This window comes from Pinus tabuliformis, chromosome Q (assembly GCF_031772625.1).
Source record: "Pinus tabuliformis cultivar Carrire ecotype Pingquan chromosome Q, CPIR1, whole genome shotgun sequence".
In the NCBI taxonomy this organism is placed as follows: Eukaryota; Viridiplantae; Streptophyta; class Pinopsida; order Pinales; family Pinaceae; genus Pinus; species Pinus tabuliformis.
Genome location: NC_142296.1, coordinates 1,108,811,136 through 1,108,831,275, shown reverse-complemented (window position 1 = coordinate 1,108,831,275; position 20,140 = coordinate 1,108,811,136). Strand labels below are relative to the sequence as shown.

The window sequence follows — 20,140 nt, the reverse complement described above, 5'->3', positions numbered from 1 at the left end:
TGACCCTATCTTGGCTGTCATATCCTTCGTTGTCCTGGGCACTGTTTTATAAGATGTCCAGTGTAGTGACAAAAGAGGCATCAGAAAGGGATCCCCCAATAGTTAATCCATTGGCGGAATCTACTCGACCCTCATTCAAGATCAATGTCCTTCGGATGTTCACCAGCAAAATCAACCTCAACCAGAATCCTAGCCATCCATTTATCCCAAGCACCCACAATACCATGCTCCAGATATATGAATCGACCAATCGAGTCCCTGAATGTCCATTAAGGCATTCTTAGTCCAGAATTCCAGGGGAAGACCCGAGAGATTCACCCAAACAATGTCATTTTGCGGCATGTGTAAAAGGGGATTGATGCCAATGTACCATCAGTGTAATTGAAGGAAACATCGCTACCAAAACTAGGGGATTTGAATAATTTTCTTCAAGTCATCATTATGGAGGAAATGAAAACTGAACCAAGCATTCATCAATGAACTCACCTTAGGAAAATATCACAACATGGTTATCCAAGTTTTGTTCACCCATGCATGGATATTTTGTTCAGTCATGTCAACAAAAATCCACCTCCCCACCATGGTAGGCTTCTGAAGAATCATGACACAATCCCACAAAATGTCATATCCAAATCTCAATAGCATAGTCTCTATACACGGCCAGATGGGCCGAGCGAAATGTCGCCTGGACTTTGGGAGGGACCTTGTAGTCTTTAGAGGAGTAGAAAACGGAAATCCAGGGAGCGGCCCGTCATGTATGTCTGCACGTACCGTGGGCACTCCATGCAACATGTCGTCCATCCCCTGCATGCAACCCTCTGACACGTAATTTACCTGCCGAGCAAGTTGCCCCACCCCATCAACTCTCACCATCTATCGTGGCGAGAATAAAATCTCCCTATGCTCGGTGACATTTACCTTACATCTACTTAATGGTTTACTTTGGGTTGATGTTTTTGTACAACTATTCTCATCGTAAAATAGAATTTGACTTACACAAATGGCATGATAATTTGGCTGCACCTAGTATCTATCCATCCATTGGTCTCATAAAATTATATAAAATGATCTATGTAACATCATCTTTACGCAACACAATTATTATTATGTCAAAATCTCAAAACATAGGTAGATACAATTCTCACCATGCATCGTCCATCTCCAATGTTTTCTTTCTAAGGCTATATTACGTCAAAATATCAAAGCACATGTAGATACACTTCTCACCATGCATTGTCCATCCCCTATGTTTCATTTTTAAGGCTATAGTAAGTTCATGGCTATATTAAGTTCATTAGGCCTCTATTTACTCCCGTGTCTCTATTTATGAACACGTTAACTTTTTTGTCCAACATATACACATTATTTGTTGGTGTAAATTTCCTTTTTTATTTCACCATATATTTTCACAATATCATGCTCATAGTTGTATTGCAATGTTCAAATTGTATACACATATGATCATAATTTTATAGGACATGCTTTTTTATTGAAGACTTTACTACAATGCCATATATTTATCGAGAGCCTAATGGAAAGAATTAGAAACATTGATGAAAGGCAATATTATAATGCCATGTATTTATGGAGGCCCTAATGGGAAGAATCATCATGTGATTTTCAAAAAAACATTTATGGATCACAATGATATGGTTGAATATGTTTAAGAATAGATAAGGAATTATTTGTGTCATCTCACTCTCAACAAGCATAATGGAGAAAGTTAAACTAGGACAATATTAAGGCAAAATTCAGGCACATTGAATTACAAAAACTCAAACTCAAAGCCATGGAAGAGGAGTTCCCTTTGAAACTCAAAGTTGTTGAATACAAAGAATAAATAAATAAATAACTAAAATAAACCAAATTCTTGAAATGAATTACAATATGAAAGTAATTGAGAAACATAAGGTGCATTTAATACCAATTTAATTAATTCTTTTTTCTCACTAATAATATGATTTTAAGTGTTTAAGTTTTCCTCCCCAATTTAACTATTTAAATTTTCAAAAATAAAATTGTTCTATCCCTCTAAATACAAACCTATAACCAAATAAAAGAACCTATTCTCCTTAATAAACATAATAACATAATACATTTACTTGATTAAATCTTTATTTGTTCAAACACGATGCCACCATATCACCAATATTTTAACTATTTAAATTTTAAAAAATGCACATATTCTACCCCTCTAAATACAAACCTATAGCCAATTAAAAGAAACACATAAACTTTAATAAACATAATACATTTACTTAAATTAAATCTTTTTTTCTTCAAACGGATGCCACTATAGGAACATAAATAATAAGATAATAAACAATAGTCTAATTATCAAAGGTAACTAACTTCCATCCTTAACCCCTCCTCATAATATTTGAACTTCAAACTTGATAAAATGTAAAATCAATTACCACCAACTAACCCACACCTCATAATTGTAATGTACACCTCATAACTTTGTGTTTTTTAATTTCAAAAAGTTAAATAAAATGAAAAATAAGCAGGTTGGTTTGGACTCAATTTTTATCGTTATTATTGTGCATTGGATATTTGTTCAATGCCTATTAATTGAGTCAAACATGAAAATTATTTTTCAATTTATAAATATTTTTTATTTTTTATCTTTTTGCAATTTATTTTATTGGCATTTTATCTCTTATGGATTGGTTGTCAATTTCGATATGTTATTGCCCAATGACTCAAATAATGAGCCAAGAATACATGGGTCACATCAAATTTTGTCCTTGTTTTATTGCATTCCATAATTAAGTGAATGAGACATATACATTTCTTTGTTAAGTAGTTACACATTTTTTTTTATATTAATTAAATATTTTACTATTATAATTAACATGAAAAATGTCTAATAATTTTGTAAACTCATTTTGTAATCTCCATAATAACTTCTTTATATTTTTAAATTTATATGTTTATTGTCACTAAGTATGTTTACCATTTTATATTTACTTAATACAGTTATAATATTTAATATTTCAAAGAACATCCAAAACCAACTATATACTATAAGTAGTTATTTATAAATAACACATTGTACTATTTCTTAAATTTTTAAGTTAAGATTATATTAAATAATAATTTTCAACATTCTCAAATATAATAAAACCAATCCTACCCTAAAGATACATTTTACAACTACACTTACAAAACTTATTTGTTAATTATTTTAATATATCACCATAATCAAATAGTTTCATTACTTTTTTACATAGAAACATGTTTAAGCTACTATGTAACACTTGTTTATATTAATCACCTCCTAATTTCCTTGTGATAGTTACTTATATATATAAAAGACAAAAATGACTTGTTTCTTATTAAAGTTCATTTTGATAATTACTCAGCATCCAAAGTGAACTTCAAATATTTTATAATTTTTTTTTCATTTTCAATTAATTTTAAATTAAATTAAATAATATTAAATATTAATATGGTTAAGTGTTTTTATTTTGCATGGAAAAAAAGAATATTTATTCTACTACATGAATTTGAACTGCAAAGCATTCGTCCTTAAATTTCAGTAGTTCAAGTAAATTTAAAAAAAGATATTAAATATTATAAATGTATAATTTCATGAAGAATTACTTTCCTGAGTGGCAATGATAGTTTGGAGTAAAACAAAAATGTAGAACGACTGGGACGGGGAGATTCAATCTTGTCGACCAATATTATAAAAGATATAATTTGAGTAAAGAAAAATATAGCGAGAGGCAAATTTCTTATCCCAAGCACCCACAGTACCAGGTTTCCAGATATATGAACCGACCAATCAAGTCCCCAATGGCCACCAAGGGATTCTTAGTCTAGAATTCCAAGGGAAGACCCACGAGCTTCACCCAAACAATGTCATTCTGCGACATGTGTAAAAGGGGATTGAAGCCAATGTACCATCAATGTAATTGAAGGAAACATTACCCGCAAAACGAGGGGATTTTAAGGATTTTCTCTGATTCATCATTATGGAGGAAATGGAAACTAAACCAAGCATTCATCAATAAACTCACATTAGGAAAATATCCCAACATGGTTGTCCAAGCTTTGTTCACCCATTCCAGGATATTTTGTTTAGTCGGGTCAGAAAAAATCCACCTCCCCACCAGAGTACACTTCTGAAGACTCGTGACATGATCCCACAAAATGTCATAGCCAAAACTCAACAACTTAGTCTCTTCACACGGTGGGATGGGCTAAGGGAAATGTCTCCTGGACTTTGGGAGGGACTGTGTAGTCGATAGAGGAGAGGAAAATGGAAATCTAGGGAGCAGCCCATCATGTATGTCTGCATGTACCGAGGACCCTCCATGCAACACGTCATCCATGCCCCAAGGGCAACCCTCCAACAGGTCATTTACCCACCAAGCAAGTGGTGCCCCACCCCCTACACACTTAGCATCCATTGTGGCTAGAATAATATCTCCCTATGCTTAGTGAGGTTTACCTTACATCTACTTAATGGTTACATTGGGTTTATTTTTTTGCACAACTATTCTCATCGTAAAATAGCATTTTTCTTACACAAATGGCATGATAATTTCACTACAACTAGTATCTTTCCATCCATTGGTCTCATAAAATTACATAAAATGATCTATGTAACATCATCTTTACCATCACAATTATTATTATGTCAAAATCTCAAAACATAGGTAGATACAATTCTCACCATGCATTGTCCATCTCCCATGTTTCTCTCTGAAGGCTATATTATGTCAAAATATCAAAACATAGGTAGATACACTTCTCACTATGCATTGTCCCTCCCCCATGTTTCATTTGTAAGGCTATAGTAAGTTCATGGTTATATTAAGTTCATTAGGCCTCTATTTTCTCCCATGTCTCTATTTATTGACACTTTAACTTTTTTGTCGAGTATATACACATTATTTGTTGGTGTAAGTTTCCTTTTTTATTTCACCATATATTTGCAAATTATCTTCATGCTCATAGTTGTATTGTAATGTTGAAATTGTATACATATATGATAATAAGTTTATAGAACATGTTTTTTATCAAATGCTTTAGTACAATGCCATATATTTATGGATAGCCTAATGGAAAGAATTAGAAACATTGATTAATGGCAATATTACAATGCCATATATTTATGGAATGCCTAGTGGGAAGAAATATAATGTAATTTAAAAAAAAAACATTGATGGAGCACAATAATATGGTGGAATATGTTTAAGAACATATAAGGAATTATTTTTGTCATCTCACTCTCAACAAGCATAATAGAGAATGTTAAACTAGGACAATATTAAGGCAAAATTGAGGCACATTGAATTAGAAAAACTCAAACTCAAAGCCAAGGTCGAGGGGTTCCCTTTAAAGCTCAATGTTGTTGAATACAAAGAATAACTCAAAAAATAAACTAAAAGAAACCAAAGTCTTGAAATGAATTACAATATTCAAGTAATTGAGAAACATAATGCACATTCATACCAATTTAATTATTTATTTTTTTCTCACTAATAATACTATTTGTAGTGTTTAATACCAATAACACCAATTTAACTATTTAAATTTTAAAAAAAATCACATATTCTACCCCTCTAAATACAAACCTATAACCAATTAAAAGAAACACATACGTTTTAGTAAACATAATACATTTACTTAAATTAAATCATTATTTCTTCAAACAGATGCCAGTATAGGAACATAAATAAGAAGATAAGGAACATAGATAATAACATAATAAACGATAGTCTAATTCTCATAGATAACTAACTTCCATCCTTAACGCTTCCATCCTTAACCCCTCCCCATAAGATTTAAATTTCAAACTTGATAAAATGTAAAATTAACTACCACCAACTAACCCACACATCATAATTATAATGTAGACCTCATAACTTTATGTGTTTTTTAATTTCAAAAAGTTAAATAAAATGAAAAATAAGCATGTTGGCCTGGACTCATTTTTAATAACAACAATAAATTAACTTGTATTTTCAAATTGTAGTTAATATTGATTTTTCTGACAAAATAATTGACCATTTCAATATGATAAGTTTTTTTATGAGAAAGAGTCCATTTCAAAATGTGAAATTTAATTATTTTGCTTTCTCTTAAAATTAAATAATATATAAATTAATGATATTGCTATTTTTCATACCTTTCAAAGATTAATAATTAAACGAAGCAGCAAGGAACGCTAGCTATGTGGCTTTCTTTATGTTTTGTGCAAAGTGAAAGGTGATTGATATTAATAAAGTTTTAATTGGATTGTTTTGATAGTTAGCTAGCTACATGAAAGACAAAAAAGACACATCATTTATTCAACATTCAAAAATCAATTTCAAATGTTTTATATTTTTTGCTTTTCATTTTTATTTAATTTTATATAAAATGGAAATATTAATGTTGTTTATAGGTGTTTTTTCCAAAGATTAAAAAAATTAATTTAAAACTTGATAAAAATATTTAATTTAAAACATTTCTTTAAAATACCGAAGCTTTCATCTTTAAATATTAATATTTGCAAATTTAATAGTTAAAATAAATTTTAAAACGTTGTTAAATATTACAAATTTATAATTGGATGAAAAACTACCTCTGTCACTTCCAATGATAGTTTCGAGTAAAACAAAATCATGCAACGATAAGCAAATCATCTTTACTCCAAATATTATAAAGTTATAATTTCATGAAGAATTACCTTCCTAAATTCCCATGATAGTTTGAAGCAGAACAAAAACATGTAGTGAGAGGAAAATTCTTTATTTTTAGTTTCGAAGAGAAAATAATAGACCTATCATTAAATAAAGATGCCCTAATGCTTCCATAGACAAAGTACTATTTAATTATAGAAAGTTAGTTTGGGAAAAAAACATGAGTTAGCTCGTGAGGTTTATCTTTTTTCAGAAGAAAAAAACGTTGCTTCTATTAATAATAAAAACAGTACATATACACGGTTCATAGCATCATCCATCTAGTCAAATATGTGTTGGATTAGTAAGTACCAGAGTATTATAAAAAATTATACAAGACTGTCGAGTCAGATAATAAAAACTTAGATATTTTCCAAAATTGAGCACAAAGTCAGAACATAATTTGAGTACTATGGAAAAATAAAATTTACGGCATATTGTAGAAAAGATAGAAAGCATCAGAAAAAATTGTGGCAATATAGAGTCCCGCATGTGGGGAGACATGGTGCTTAAGGCAGGAAAAGTCAGCCCTCCTCTAGGATCATGTTTTCAACCAGATATCTATACTGTATTTTACCAGAATCGTAGCTCAGGCTGGCCTTGGAGAGGCTATCAGCCTTTATGTTACCTTCCCTATATATATGTGTGATGGTGTATGTGAGAAGCAAGATCAGGATGCGCCTGATCCTTTTCAGCCACCCCAGGCGGAGGGGTGGGCAAAAATCTAAATTCCTTGTGATGTCGTTGATTAATGCCATTGAGTCCCACTTTATATTTAGAGAGTTAATGTTTTTTGTGTAGTGAACCAAAGTAATCCACATAAAGCCATAGCCTCCACCTTGGTGTTGGATCTAGAGCCTCCATGTCACCACAAGTGATATTCAATAGTCCAGTCAATGCGGAGCACTACACCACACCTGTAGATTCCCAGCTGGGCAACACCATCAAAGAAGCCAGCAGGGGGAGTACATTCCACGAGCTTCATCCTATAGGATCAGTCGTAAGACTTTATAGTATTTATGGAGGTGGCCTTCATCCAGGTTAGAACCTTATGTATTAACTAGGATAATTCAACTTTATGTCCCTCAAATATGAACCTGTTTCAAGCTCATCATTTTTCCTAGATGATGAATAGTGGGAGGGTCCATTGTTCCTGTTGGCCCTTCATCCATTCAATCATGAACTCTTCAAAGTTGCCAATCCTCTAGAAAGTGAACTTAGAAACATCAACAAAAAAGTTCTAGATGCAGATAGTGAAAGACCACCGAAAGAACAAATGAGTGGTTGTCTTAGAGTCTTCCATGCACTGTATACATATACCCAACCCCATATGTCCCCTTTTCTATAGACTATCCCAAGTGTGAATCTTGTTTCTCTAAACCAGCCACGCAAATAGGATAATGTTTGTGGGGATCTTCCAATTCCAAATCATGGAAAACCATGATCTTTCTGAAGGGGTTTCAGATAGAGTCATTAACCACATGTATGTGTCGGTCACAATAGGAGCTTCTTTTGACAGCCTCCTGAACCATCTTAAGCTATGACCACCATGGTCAAAACAAGGCCTTGCACTATTCAATAAATTGATGTATGTGCTCCATTCCATGGCGCAGTTACCCACCATACGTAAATCAACAACATATCTCCAAATCGGGCATCCTAAGTCCCACCTGTGTATAATTTTTGAAAGGTAGAAATAACCTCCACGATGAATCATGGATAGATTCCGCTCTCCAAAATTATTTCCAGTGGTAACTCCCATCACCAAATTCGATCCTATCATGATTTTGTGGCCATTCCCAAAACTCTAGACCATCCCATTGCGTCAACATTCACATATTTTTTGGAATGATCTCCAAATCAAAGATACTCTAGATAGATGACTATTGATGTCTCTGTAAATGTGTTATGGTTCACAACCCCTCAAGTATTTATGTTTCAATATCTCCTGCTAGATCCCACATCCCCAAATAGCATGCCACAAAGATTTGATAAGTAGTGCCTTCCCAAATATTTACACGTGCAATAAACCCCATCCCCTTAGTCCTTTGGAATGGTCAGAGAATCCCATTCGCAAAGGTTGTATTTAAATCATGAGTTATTCCCAGCCTAGAGGAACTGTGTAGAAATAGAACGGATCTGGTTTTGTATGGAAACGGGGATTTGATACAATTGTGCCCAATAAACAACCAGTTGTTGTAAGCCAATGAGAGCGAGGATATATCTGCCTCCCCATGAGAGGAATTGATTTTTCCAGGAGCACCATTTCATTTTATATTTTTCCACCAGCCACATCCAATCCTCTGAGCAATAACAATTGTGCTTGAGTCAAAAGTCAAGGTAAGTGAAGCTCATCTAAATTGGAGCCTTTTGTACATCAAATAGTGCTACAATATATTCAATGTCCTGCATGTTACCATTAGAAAATATAAAGTGGAGTTACTTCCATTTGTAATCAAACCTGAAGCATCACCAAATCTTCCCATAATTTGATGAAGGGAACTCCAATGGGATGTGGAAATAATTCCAAAAGTTAGGATATCATCAACAAAAAGAAGATGAGTCATGCATACCTTCCGAGTGATCTTGATACCCTGGAAACAACACATCTATTTTTCCTCCTTGATCTTGAAACTGAGGCCGTTCAAAGCTGAAATGAAATTGAAAGGTGAGAACGAGCATCATTGCTTGAGGACCCTTTTTACAAGAAAAAATGTTTGAAGAGGACAACAAAATTTGTCAAAGTCATACATTCCATTATCCATGCAACATTACGAGTTTGTAACCCAATATTATGTAACAAAAAGAGAATCTAGGACCAGTCCACATAGTCATATGCCTTGTGGAGATTAATATTCATGACCAAGGCCTTTTGTTTCTGAGTATGGATGGTATGTATAGCTTCCTGAGCTGGATAAATAATATCATGTATAAGCCTGTCACTGAAAAAGCCAAATTTTTCTCTAGAAATGTGTGAGGAAATATTTTTTAATCCAACCTGCTATCAACTTAGAGATCATCTTATAAAGGATATTAAATAGGGATATGGGTCGAAAATAACCAAAATTTTTGGGATTAGACGATTTGGGAATAAGTGCTAGAAAGGTAGAGTTTATGGCTCTCGAGATCATACCCGAAGTCCTGGATTTCTCCAAAATATCCAGTATATGTTGTCCCGTTATATCAAATAAATGTACAAAAAACTTAATCGTCCATCCGTCAGGTCGCGGGAACTTGTCTCTAGCGAAAGGTTTGAGGACCTCCAAGACCTCCTCGAGGTTGGCAGGACAAAAGAGACCCTCATTTTCCTCTGCATCAAACATCAGAGGGTATCGGTCTAATACCCACATTTGGTCTTCAAAACAATCGCCATCCCGATTTTTATATAAGTTCATAACATATCAGACGGCCTCAACACATATTCCGTCTGGATTTTTTATCAACTCCACATTCATGTCGTTAATATTCAAAATAGAAATTTTTTTCTTCTTTCTATGATTTGCAAATCTATGGAAATATTTGGTGTTGTGATCTACCTCCCACAACCAGATTGTCCGTCTTTTCAATTTCTATGTAACCTCTTGCATGTGGAGGATCTTGCTCCTTCTATCCTTTAAGAGGCTATGATATCCCAATCTCCTTATGACGAGTATCGCTTCTCCATCATTTTTCCAAATCTATCAATCTCCTTAATGAGCTATTCCAGATCCCTATTCATCCGTTTCTTCCTCTTTTGTTCCCAAACCTTGGTCTTGTCTTTGATAAGTTTAAGTTTGTCCATGATATATCCCATCACGAAATCCACTTGTGGTGGTTGTAAATCATTCCATGTCGTTCTAATGAGCCTGTCGTGTTCCTCATCCTCCAACCAAATATGATTAAACTTAAAGGGAATGCCATTTCACCGATCCTCCATTCCCCATTGTAGCATAATAGGCATGTGATATTAGAAATTGGTCTTATGAATCCAAGATCTGATATTCCCCAATTGATTAGCCAGTTGTTCCTTAATGAAAAATCTGTCAAGTCGCTTACTAATGTATTCATACCCCACTGTGTGGTTACTCCAGGTCAGAGAAATTGGAATCAATAAAATATCCCTCATATGATGACCATTAAAAATACCAAATAGTCTTTCATCAAGAAGGTCAGGTTGGGAATGGACACCTCTTCTCCCCCCCCAACAAGGTAGCGCTGAAATCCCTTGCCACTATAAGCCCACCAATGTTGACAATGTTGCATCTTTGTATACGATCCTAAAAAATGGAGCGGTTCTTATATGGGGCATACAAATTGAGTAGATGGAAATGAAAAATATAGCCATGGATATGATCTGACAGTAAAATACTAGCAAAGAGACTGTGAGAACGAAATACCACATTTCACAGGTACCAGATGGCCAATAAGCCCCCACAGTGGCCTGAGGTGTCCACCCCATCAAAATTCCATGCAGGGAAAATCTACGGGAAAGAAGAAATATCACGAGCAACGGAGGATAATGTTTAATATATCAACATGATGGCAAGGCTGAGAAAGAAAATCCTTTGGCAGAGATCGAAATTCTTGGAGTCATCCCCTAACCCCCTAATATTATAAGAGAGGATCTTCATCATGGGGCACCCAGAATGGGAAACAAATCTCTAAGTGCCCAAGGATCAGAAGAGGAAATAACAGGAACATCATGCAGGTTGGAAGAGTCTGAGAAAAAGGGTGGTCTGGAGGAAGCTCTGCCCCAAAAATGGCGACTACCCTTCTTATCATTCTTTCTGACCATGATGTTATTCGAAGATGCAGGGCTAATGTGGGGGGACGAGTTAGGAGCCCTCCCTTTATGAATCGTCAAAAATTTAAGATTCACTTTAGAGTTATGCAAGAGAAATTCAATATCACTGTCAATAGAATTGTGCAGAGAGGAGACCATCTCTGATCTGTCGAGAGGAGTGGGAGAGGCTGACTCAAGGGGTGGCATGGAAGGAGAGATCACAAGCGACACTAGAGTGGAGAGGATGGGGGTCATCCAAGAGTCCTGAGGGGGTGCCAAAAATATGTTTGGGATAGGGAGAGGGCTGGTGAAGGGGTCAGTGGCCGTCTCCCAGGAGTGCAGATGGCATGGATGATAGGATCAGAGGAAACATTGGGGAAAACCTCATAAAGAGGAGGAGACAAGAGAGCAACATTAAAAGCAGAGGAAGGGATAAGAGGGGACGTACTTGAGAGGGAAAACCCTACCAAACTAGAGTCATGTCAAGTCAATACCTGAGGAAACTTCATCTGGTGACCGCATCCCAGGTTTCATGTCCTTCGTCATCTCGAAAACTGATTTATAATATGTCCATTGTAGTGACAAAAGAGCCATTAGAAAGGGATCTCCCAATAGTCAATCCGTTGGCGGAATCTAGTCGACCCCCATTCAAGATTAATGTCCTCCAAAAGTCCACCCGCAAAATCAACCTCAATGAGAATCCAAGCCACTCGCTTACCTTGAGAACCCTCAATACTAGGCTCAAGATATATGAACTGACCAATCGAGTCCCCAATGGCCATCAAGGCATTCTTAGTCCAGAATTCCAGGTGAAGACCCAGGAGCTTCACCCAAACAATATCATTCTGCGACGCATGGAAAAGGGGATTGAAGCCAATGTACCATCGGTGTAATTGAAGGAAACATCGCCCATGAACCCAGTGGATTGTAAGAATTTTCTTTGAGTCACCATTATGGAGGAAATGGAAATATAACAAAGCATTCATCAATTAACTCACCCTAGGTGAAGATCCCAACATGTTTTTCCAAGTTTTTTTCACCCATTCTTAGATATTCTACTTAGCTGAGTCAGCGAAAATCCACCTCCCCACCAAAGAATTCTTCTAAAGACTCGTGAAACTATCCCACAAAACATCATTGCCAAAACTGAACAACTTAGTCTTTGCAAATGAATGGATGGGCCGAGGGAAATGTTGCCCGAACTTTAAGAGGGACCGCGTAGTCAACAGAGGAGCAGGAAATGGAGATCAAGGTGTTAAAAAGTTATATATTATGGAGCAATGGAACACATAAAATATTGCAGAAATATAAACACAAAAAATGCATAAAACAAGAGAGACATAGATATACGTGGTTCTCCTAGTTTGGGCTACATCCACAAAGAAACAACGAGTCCTTCCTTTTATATTATCTAGCAAACTGAAGAGATACAACCTACAGCAGATCCATTGTAATTCCCTCTTCCCTCTCAGTCTCCTCTCTCTTCCTCACTGAGAATACATATCTACATAGACGCAATACAATTCCCTCATATATAGTGAGGGGTTACCTTATAGGGTAAAAAACCCTAAATTAAACATAACTTCTGCCGCTAGATCTTTGCCTAATGAATGGCCCAGATTGACTACAAAATTACAACATTTTACAACGCAATTTTACATATATTTTTAGCTTCAGGGGTGCCACCCCCGATCCCCCCGCCAGGGGGGGCTCCTAGAGGTCACAACCACACCCCTTGGACTCCCCCTACAATCAATATTTTACGGGCGGCATTGCCACCCCATTACGAGCTAGGGTCCAATGTGGCAATACCTTTGAATATAGAAGATAATCAGGCTCCACACCCAACACTAGGGAGTGGCTTATTGTGTATGTCTGCATGTACGGAGGACCCTCCATGCAACATGTTGTCCATCCCTCGCAGGCAACCCTGCGACACGTCATTTACCCACTGAGAAAGTGGTGCCCCACTCTGTGCACACTTAGCATCCATCGTGGCTAGAATAAAAGCTTCTTGTGCTTGGTGAGGTTTACCTTACATCTACTTAATGGTTTACGTTGGCTTGATTTTTGTGCATGGCTATTCTCATCGTAAAATAGAATTTGACTTACATAAGTGACATGAAAATTTGACTACAACTAGTATACGTACGTTCATTGGTCTCATAAAATTATATAAAATGATCTATGTAACATCATCTTTACCCATCACAATTATTATTATGTCAAAATCTCAAAACATGGGTAGATACACTTCTCAGCATGCATCGTCCATCTCCAATGCTTCCTTTTTAAGGCTATATTATGTCAAAATATCAAAACATAGGTAGATACACTTCTCATCATGCATCGTCCATCTCCGATGTTTCATTTTTAAGGCTATAGTAAGTTCATGGCTATATTAAGTTCATTAAGCCTCTATTTTCTCCCATGTCTCTATTTATGAACACTTTAACTTTTTTGTCCAATATATACACATTATTTGTTGGTGTAAGTTTCTTTTCTTATTTCACCATATATTTGCACAATATCTTCATGCCCATAGCTTTATTGTAATGTTGAAACTATGTAAATATATGATAATACTTTTATAGAACATGTTTTTTATCAAAGACTTTACAACAATGGCATATATTGATCGAGAGCCTAATGGAAAGAATCAGAAACGTTGATGAATGGCAATATTACAATGTATGGGGAGCCTAATGGGAAGAATCATAATGTGATTTTCAAAAAAACATTGATGGATCACAATAATATGGTGGAATATGTTTAAGAATAGATAAGGAATTATTTGTATCATCTCACTCCCAACAAGCATAATGGAGGAAGTTAAACTAGGACAATATTAAGGCAAAATTGAGGCACATTGAATTACAAAAACTCGAACTCAAAGCCAAGGGAGAGGGGTTACCTTTAAAGCTCAAAGTTGTTGAATACGAAGAATAAATAAAAAAATAAACTAAAAGAAACCAAATTCATGAAATGAATTACAATATGCAAGTAATTGAGAAACATAATGTACATTTAATACCAATTTAGTTATTTAATTTTTTCTCACTAATAATACCATTTTAAGTGTTTAAGGTTTCCTACCAATAACACCAATTTAACTATTTAAATTTTCCAAAATACACAGATTCTGTCCCTCCAAATACAAACCTATAACCAAATAAAATGACCTATTCTCCTTAATAAACATAATAACATAATGCATTTACTTGATAAAATCTTTATTTTTTCGAACTAGATGCGACTATATCACCAATATTTTAGCTATTTAAATTTTAAAAAATGCACATATTCTACCACTCTAAATACAAACCTATAACCAATTAAAAGAAACACATACTCTTTAGTAAACATAATACATTTACTTATATTAAATCTTCATTTCTTCAAATGGATGCCACCATAGGAACATAAATAATAAGATATAGGAAGATAAAGAATAAGATAATAAACAATAGTCTAATTCTAGATGGTAACTAACTTCCTTCCTTAACCCTTCCATCCTTAACCCCTCCACATAAGATTTGAATTTCAAACTTGATAAAATGTAAAATCAACTACCACCAACTAACCCACACCTCATCATTATAATGTAGACCTGATAACTTTATGTGTTTTTTAATTTCAAAAAGTTAAGTAAAATGAAAAATAAGCAAGTTGGTTTGTACTGAATTTTTATGGTTATTATTATGCATTGGATATTTGTTCACTAATTGAGTCAAACATGAAAAATATTTTTGAATTTAGCAAAATGCAACTTAATTTTTAATTTTTTTTGCAATTTATTTTATTGGCATTTATCTCTTATGGATTTGTTGTCAATTTGGACATATTATTGCCCAATGCCTCAAATAATGATCCAAGGATACACGGGTCACATCAAATTTTGTTTTGGTTTTTATTGCATTTTATAATTATTTAAGCCAAGAGTACATGGGTCACATGAAATTTGGTTTTTGTTTTATTGCATTCCATAATTAAGTGAGCCAGGATGTTGCAAAGTATTTTTTATATTAATAAAAATTTTTACTATTATAATTAACATGAAAAATGTCTAATAATTTTGTAAGCTAATTTTGTAATCTCCATATAACTTCTTTATATTTTTAAATTTATATGCTTATCGTCACTAAATATGTTTACCATTTTATATTTACTTAATATAGTTATAACATTTAATATTTCAAAGAACATTCAAAACAAATTATATACTACAAGTAGTTATTTAATAACACATTGTATTATTTCTTGATTTTTTTAAGTTAAGATATATATTAAATGATAATTTTGAGCATCCTGAAATATATTAAAACCAATCTTATTCTAAAGATATGTTTTATAATTACATTTACAAAATTTAGTTGTTAATATTCTAATATATCACAATAATCAAACATTTTCGCTATTTTTTACATAGAAACATGTTTAAGCTACTATGTAATCCTTGTTTATATTAATGACCTCTTAATTTCCTTACGATAATTACTTATATGGACAAAAGACAAACATTGCATGTTTTTTTATTAAAATTTATTGTAATAATTACTATTCAAATATTATATATATATATATATATATATATATATATATATATATTCAATTAATTTTAAATTAAATTAAATTATATTAAATATTAATAGGTTTAAGTGTTTTTCTTTTTCATGGAAAAAGAATTATTTATTCTACTACATGAATTTGAACTACAGAAGCGTTCATCCTTAAATTTTAATCGTTCAAAAAAATAAATTTTAGTAGTTCAAATAAATTTAAAAAAAATATTAAATATTATAAAGGTATAATTTCATGAAGAATTACCTTCCTGAATTCCAATGATAGTTTGGAGTAAAACAAAAACGTAGAACGACTAGGACGGGAAATGCTCTATTGTCAACCAATATTATAAAAAGATATAATTTGAGTAAAACAAAATACAGCGAGAGGCAAAATACATCGGTTAGATATTATAAAGTTATAACTCGATGACAATTATCTTTCTGTAATCCAATGATAATTTCTAGGAAAACAAAAAGTACAATGACGGCCAAATACTCTATTCTTCACTTTCAAAGCGCAGACGTATTCAATTGAAATTAGTGGCGTCCAGTCTTCTTCACAAAGTACTGTTTAAACGTACGTGAGGTTTACGTTTCATCTACTCCATGGTTTACTTTGGGTTGATTTTTTTGCACCGCAATTCCCGTGACTTGACTTGCACAAATAACGTGATAAGAATTTTGACGCTGAGTGATATGTCCGTCCCTTGGTCTCATAAACTTATATATAGTGAGTTCCTCCCTCCGAGTAATTCCAGTGGTCTATAGTGATCGATGATTCTAGTAGTACTTGAAAATTTTCGATGCAACACCTCTCTGTCCGTCGTTTGGATTCGTGAGTATCGTAGGAATATTTCCAGTGGTGTGAATGTTTGCTGGATTGAATTAGCATTCATAAAGTTTGTGATCAACCACAGGTACTGCAGATCGAAGAATGATTTCCATCATGTCCGGGTTCTTCTCGGTAACTTTCTTTTCTTCAAAAGATATTTTTATGTTAATTTTAGCGCACCTTTCATTTGTTAGATGTCAAAACCGTTCTTGCAAATATTCTAGTTAAGTTTCACTTAACCTCAATCATTTATTTTTGTTTCAGAATATTCAAAAAAAATCTCTGCTCCAGGTTTCATCTTCATTCTTTATCAGAATTCGTGACTACTCTATATTCTTCACTAGTCTAGATCTATTTGCTTTAGCTAAAGTCCGTACAATCGAAGTAATATATATGGCCCTTCTTGTTATCAGGGATTGTTCGGAGTTATGATTCTGATGGAGGTAATAGCCTTCCTCACAGTGGCAGGCGGAAATGAAGTTGCAGAGATGCAATTAAGCTTTTGGAAAGAAAAGCTTCCGACCGTTCAAGTACCCGAGACAGTAGCAGTAAGCACGTCTCCGCTTACACAAGAGGAGGTTAACACGTTCGCTAAAATTATCAAAGATGGAAAGTTGCGTTACCATGCCAACCAATTCTGTAATTCTGCCAATTTATTGTGTGATGAATCTGTATCTTTGATGTCCGGCCCAATAACGGTCTTTGTTAACAATGGTGACTTCGAATTATCAGAAGATATTAACCATATATTTTTTCCATCTAAGGAGTTGAGGGAAGGGGGACAAATAACATTGCCAGAGCTTTACAGTCCCTGGAAGGCATTTTTGCCCTCTAGTCTCTCGCAGATGATACCTTTTGCCGCCGTAGCACTTTCAGATGTTCTCTCTTCCTTTGGCATCTCGGAGAAATCAAATATGGCGATGAACATGAACATGACTCTGACTGCTTGTGAGGCTAAGGTCGAACAAGGTGAAGTTAAGTCATGCAGCACATCGATTAAGGGCATGATAGAGTTTGTGTTGTCTAACTTGGGTTCTTCTGATAATATAGAGCTTGTTTTTCACCCTGCCTACACACCTGACTCTGGAAAGAAAGCGAGAGTAACAAAAGTTGTTGAAAGAAAATCTGCGCATTCAAAGCGGCCTCCATTGGCCTGCCACCGCTTTGTGTATCCATATGGGATGTTCTACTGTCATTCCATCAATGGGACATTGGCTTATACGTTGGAACTTGAGGTGTTGGAGAGCAAAGGAAATATGTACAGTGCCACTGCTCTATGCCACCCTAACAGTCAGACCAAGGAATCACTTTATTGTCACCTGTTTGCGGGGGACAGTCTGCTATGGCTTACCAAGGAGAAACATGGTTAGCTCTTTATCGAGCTTAAGTGAAGCTTGCAGAAATAAGTCTTTGGTTGACTGCGGATGGGCTTCCAGTTTAAAATGAAATATTGTGCTTTGTGATATGAATCCGAAAATTAAAAATATTGTCCAGATCTACGCAAGGGAGTTTATTATTACTGCCATGTAAGCTATTGTTAAGTTTCAGTAATATTAATATATGTCCTATAGCCTTATAAAATTGTATTGCCATTTACGGTGTTACGTTTCAGTAATATTAATATGTAGTGTTTTTAAATTTTGTTGCTTGTCCGGTTTCCCTTGAAATCTTAGCTTCAACTAGATTTTCATTTCTGTATATATCAGCGATAACTGAATCAAAACAGTATGAGGAATTAAATAAAAAAGATGTTTTTAGTGAGAGTTTTTGGAAATTTTTGTGGTAGGTTTTTTTTATTGTCTAATTTCTCTAAAATCTTGCAGGAATTTATTGAAATCACAAGCTTGATGGGTAACCCCTGCACAATCAAAGTGCCCTAGGGGTTTTTCAGGGTGTTGAATCCATATATACAGTACAAAACCAAGTTTAAATAACAGAAATCAAGATTTCACCTTAAATTTTTCCACCAGATTCCTACACCTAAAAGTCCAAAATGTCTTACTAAAAACAACTCCTTTAAGAAGTAAAAGATTAGAAACTATTTGCGAGGGTGCATATGAAAGTGAGTTCCTACTTAATTTTCACTGCAGTATGAATGGCTTATTTCCATTCTTTATACAGAGAACATCTCAAGGATTCGAGATCACCTTGGATTATATAAGCAACATCTCAAGGATTCAAGATCACCTTGGATTATATAAGGAACATCTCAAGGATTCAAGATCACCCTGGATTCCGAGAATGTACAGACCATCCTAACAAATAATATGGGCAAGGATTGGCTTGAGAAAGCTAAGAGGAGGTTAATGACAAGATATTGTATCCAAAATATACAAGATATTGTATGGAGTGGACCCATGATACCCCTAAGGTGGCATTGACAGTGTCTTATGGGTGTTTCTTGCTTTGGAGTCCATATGATGAATGGTTTTCCCTATTTTTGGTGTCCATTCTTTCTTTGGAGTCCATGTGATGAATGTTTTCCCTATTTTTGGTATCCATGTGATTGTCACCCCTAGGATGATGACACAATAGGATATTGTAGGCTACCTCACCCTATGCTTCAAGCAAGATCTCCCTCCATTTTTTTCCTTGTGGCTTCTCATCTTGTAGGAAAAACTTCTTCTTAGAAGTGATGGCCTCATGCCGCTCTTCCTTATCCCATTAAGTCCTTTGGGATGGGTTGTAATTTTACTCACACATTATTCATTGAATTAAATCTCTCACCCACTAATTGTAGTGAGAAGCTCATGCCCATTAGGGTTTTACAAATTCATTGAAATTTCGGTGGCCACTTTATCATCAAAACCAATAAGCTTTTCAATGAATGCTAACCAATGAAAATTTTCAAACATGGAAACAACTCTAGGGTGATGGTGAATCTTGATGGTGTTAGTGGGTTCCTTTTCGTCTAAAGTAATAAGCGAAGAAATATAATTTCCATCTTACATTGTTCCCACAATTAACTCAGCGCCAATATAACTTAAAGAAAATACCTAGTTTCACACAAAGCAAATTTTTATGCAGAATGTATAATTCTTTTGGGAAGATGACTTATAGGAAATTTAAGATATTTTTGGCACCAACCTTTCAACACATCCAGATGGTTTGATTTCTTTTCATGGGAAATATTGTAGCGTTTTACACAACCCTATAACATACCTTTCTTCAATCATATAGTATCTTGTAGAAACTTGTAGCAACCTTGTAACTGCATGTGATTCACATGTAGCTCTTTGTTTTGGCATGAAGCTCATCGTTTAAAATATTAAACAACTATTCTTTTGAAATGCAAGTTATT

General features: G+C 34.4%; 1 protein-coding gene across 2 annotated transcripts; it reads left to right on the top strand.

The window, feature by feature from the left end:
- The first annotated feature begins 16,760 nt into the window (after positions 1–16,760).
- Positions 16,761–18,431, top strand: LOC149223390 (BURP domain-containing protein 6-like). Of its 2 annotated transcripts, none has more exons than XM_089383274.1 (2): positions 16,761–16,971; positions 17,302–18,431. In XM_089383274.1, the coding sequence occupies exons 1-2, from the start codon at positions 16,782–16,784 to the stop codon at positions 18,207–18,209; spliced, it is 1,098 nt and encodes a 365-aa protein (XP_089239400.1). In that variant the 5' UTR covers positions 16,761–16,781; the 3' UTR covers positions 18,210–18,431. The 2 variants fall into 2 exon arrangements, with proteins under 2 accessions (XP_089239400.1, XP_089239401.1); XM_089383275.1 differs by having other exon boundaries at positions 16,844–16,971; positions 17,253–18,431.
- The last annotated feature ends 1,709 nt before the right edge of the window (positions 18,432–20,140 follow it).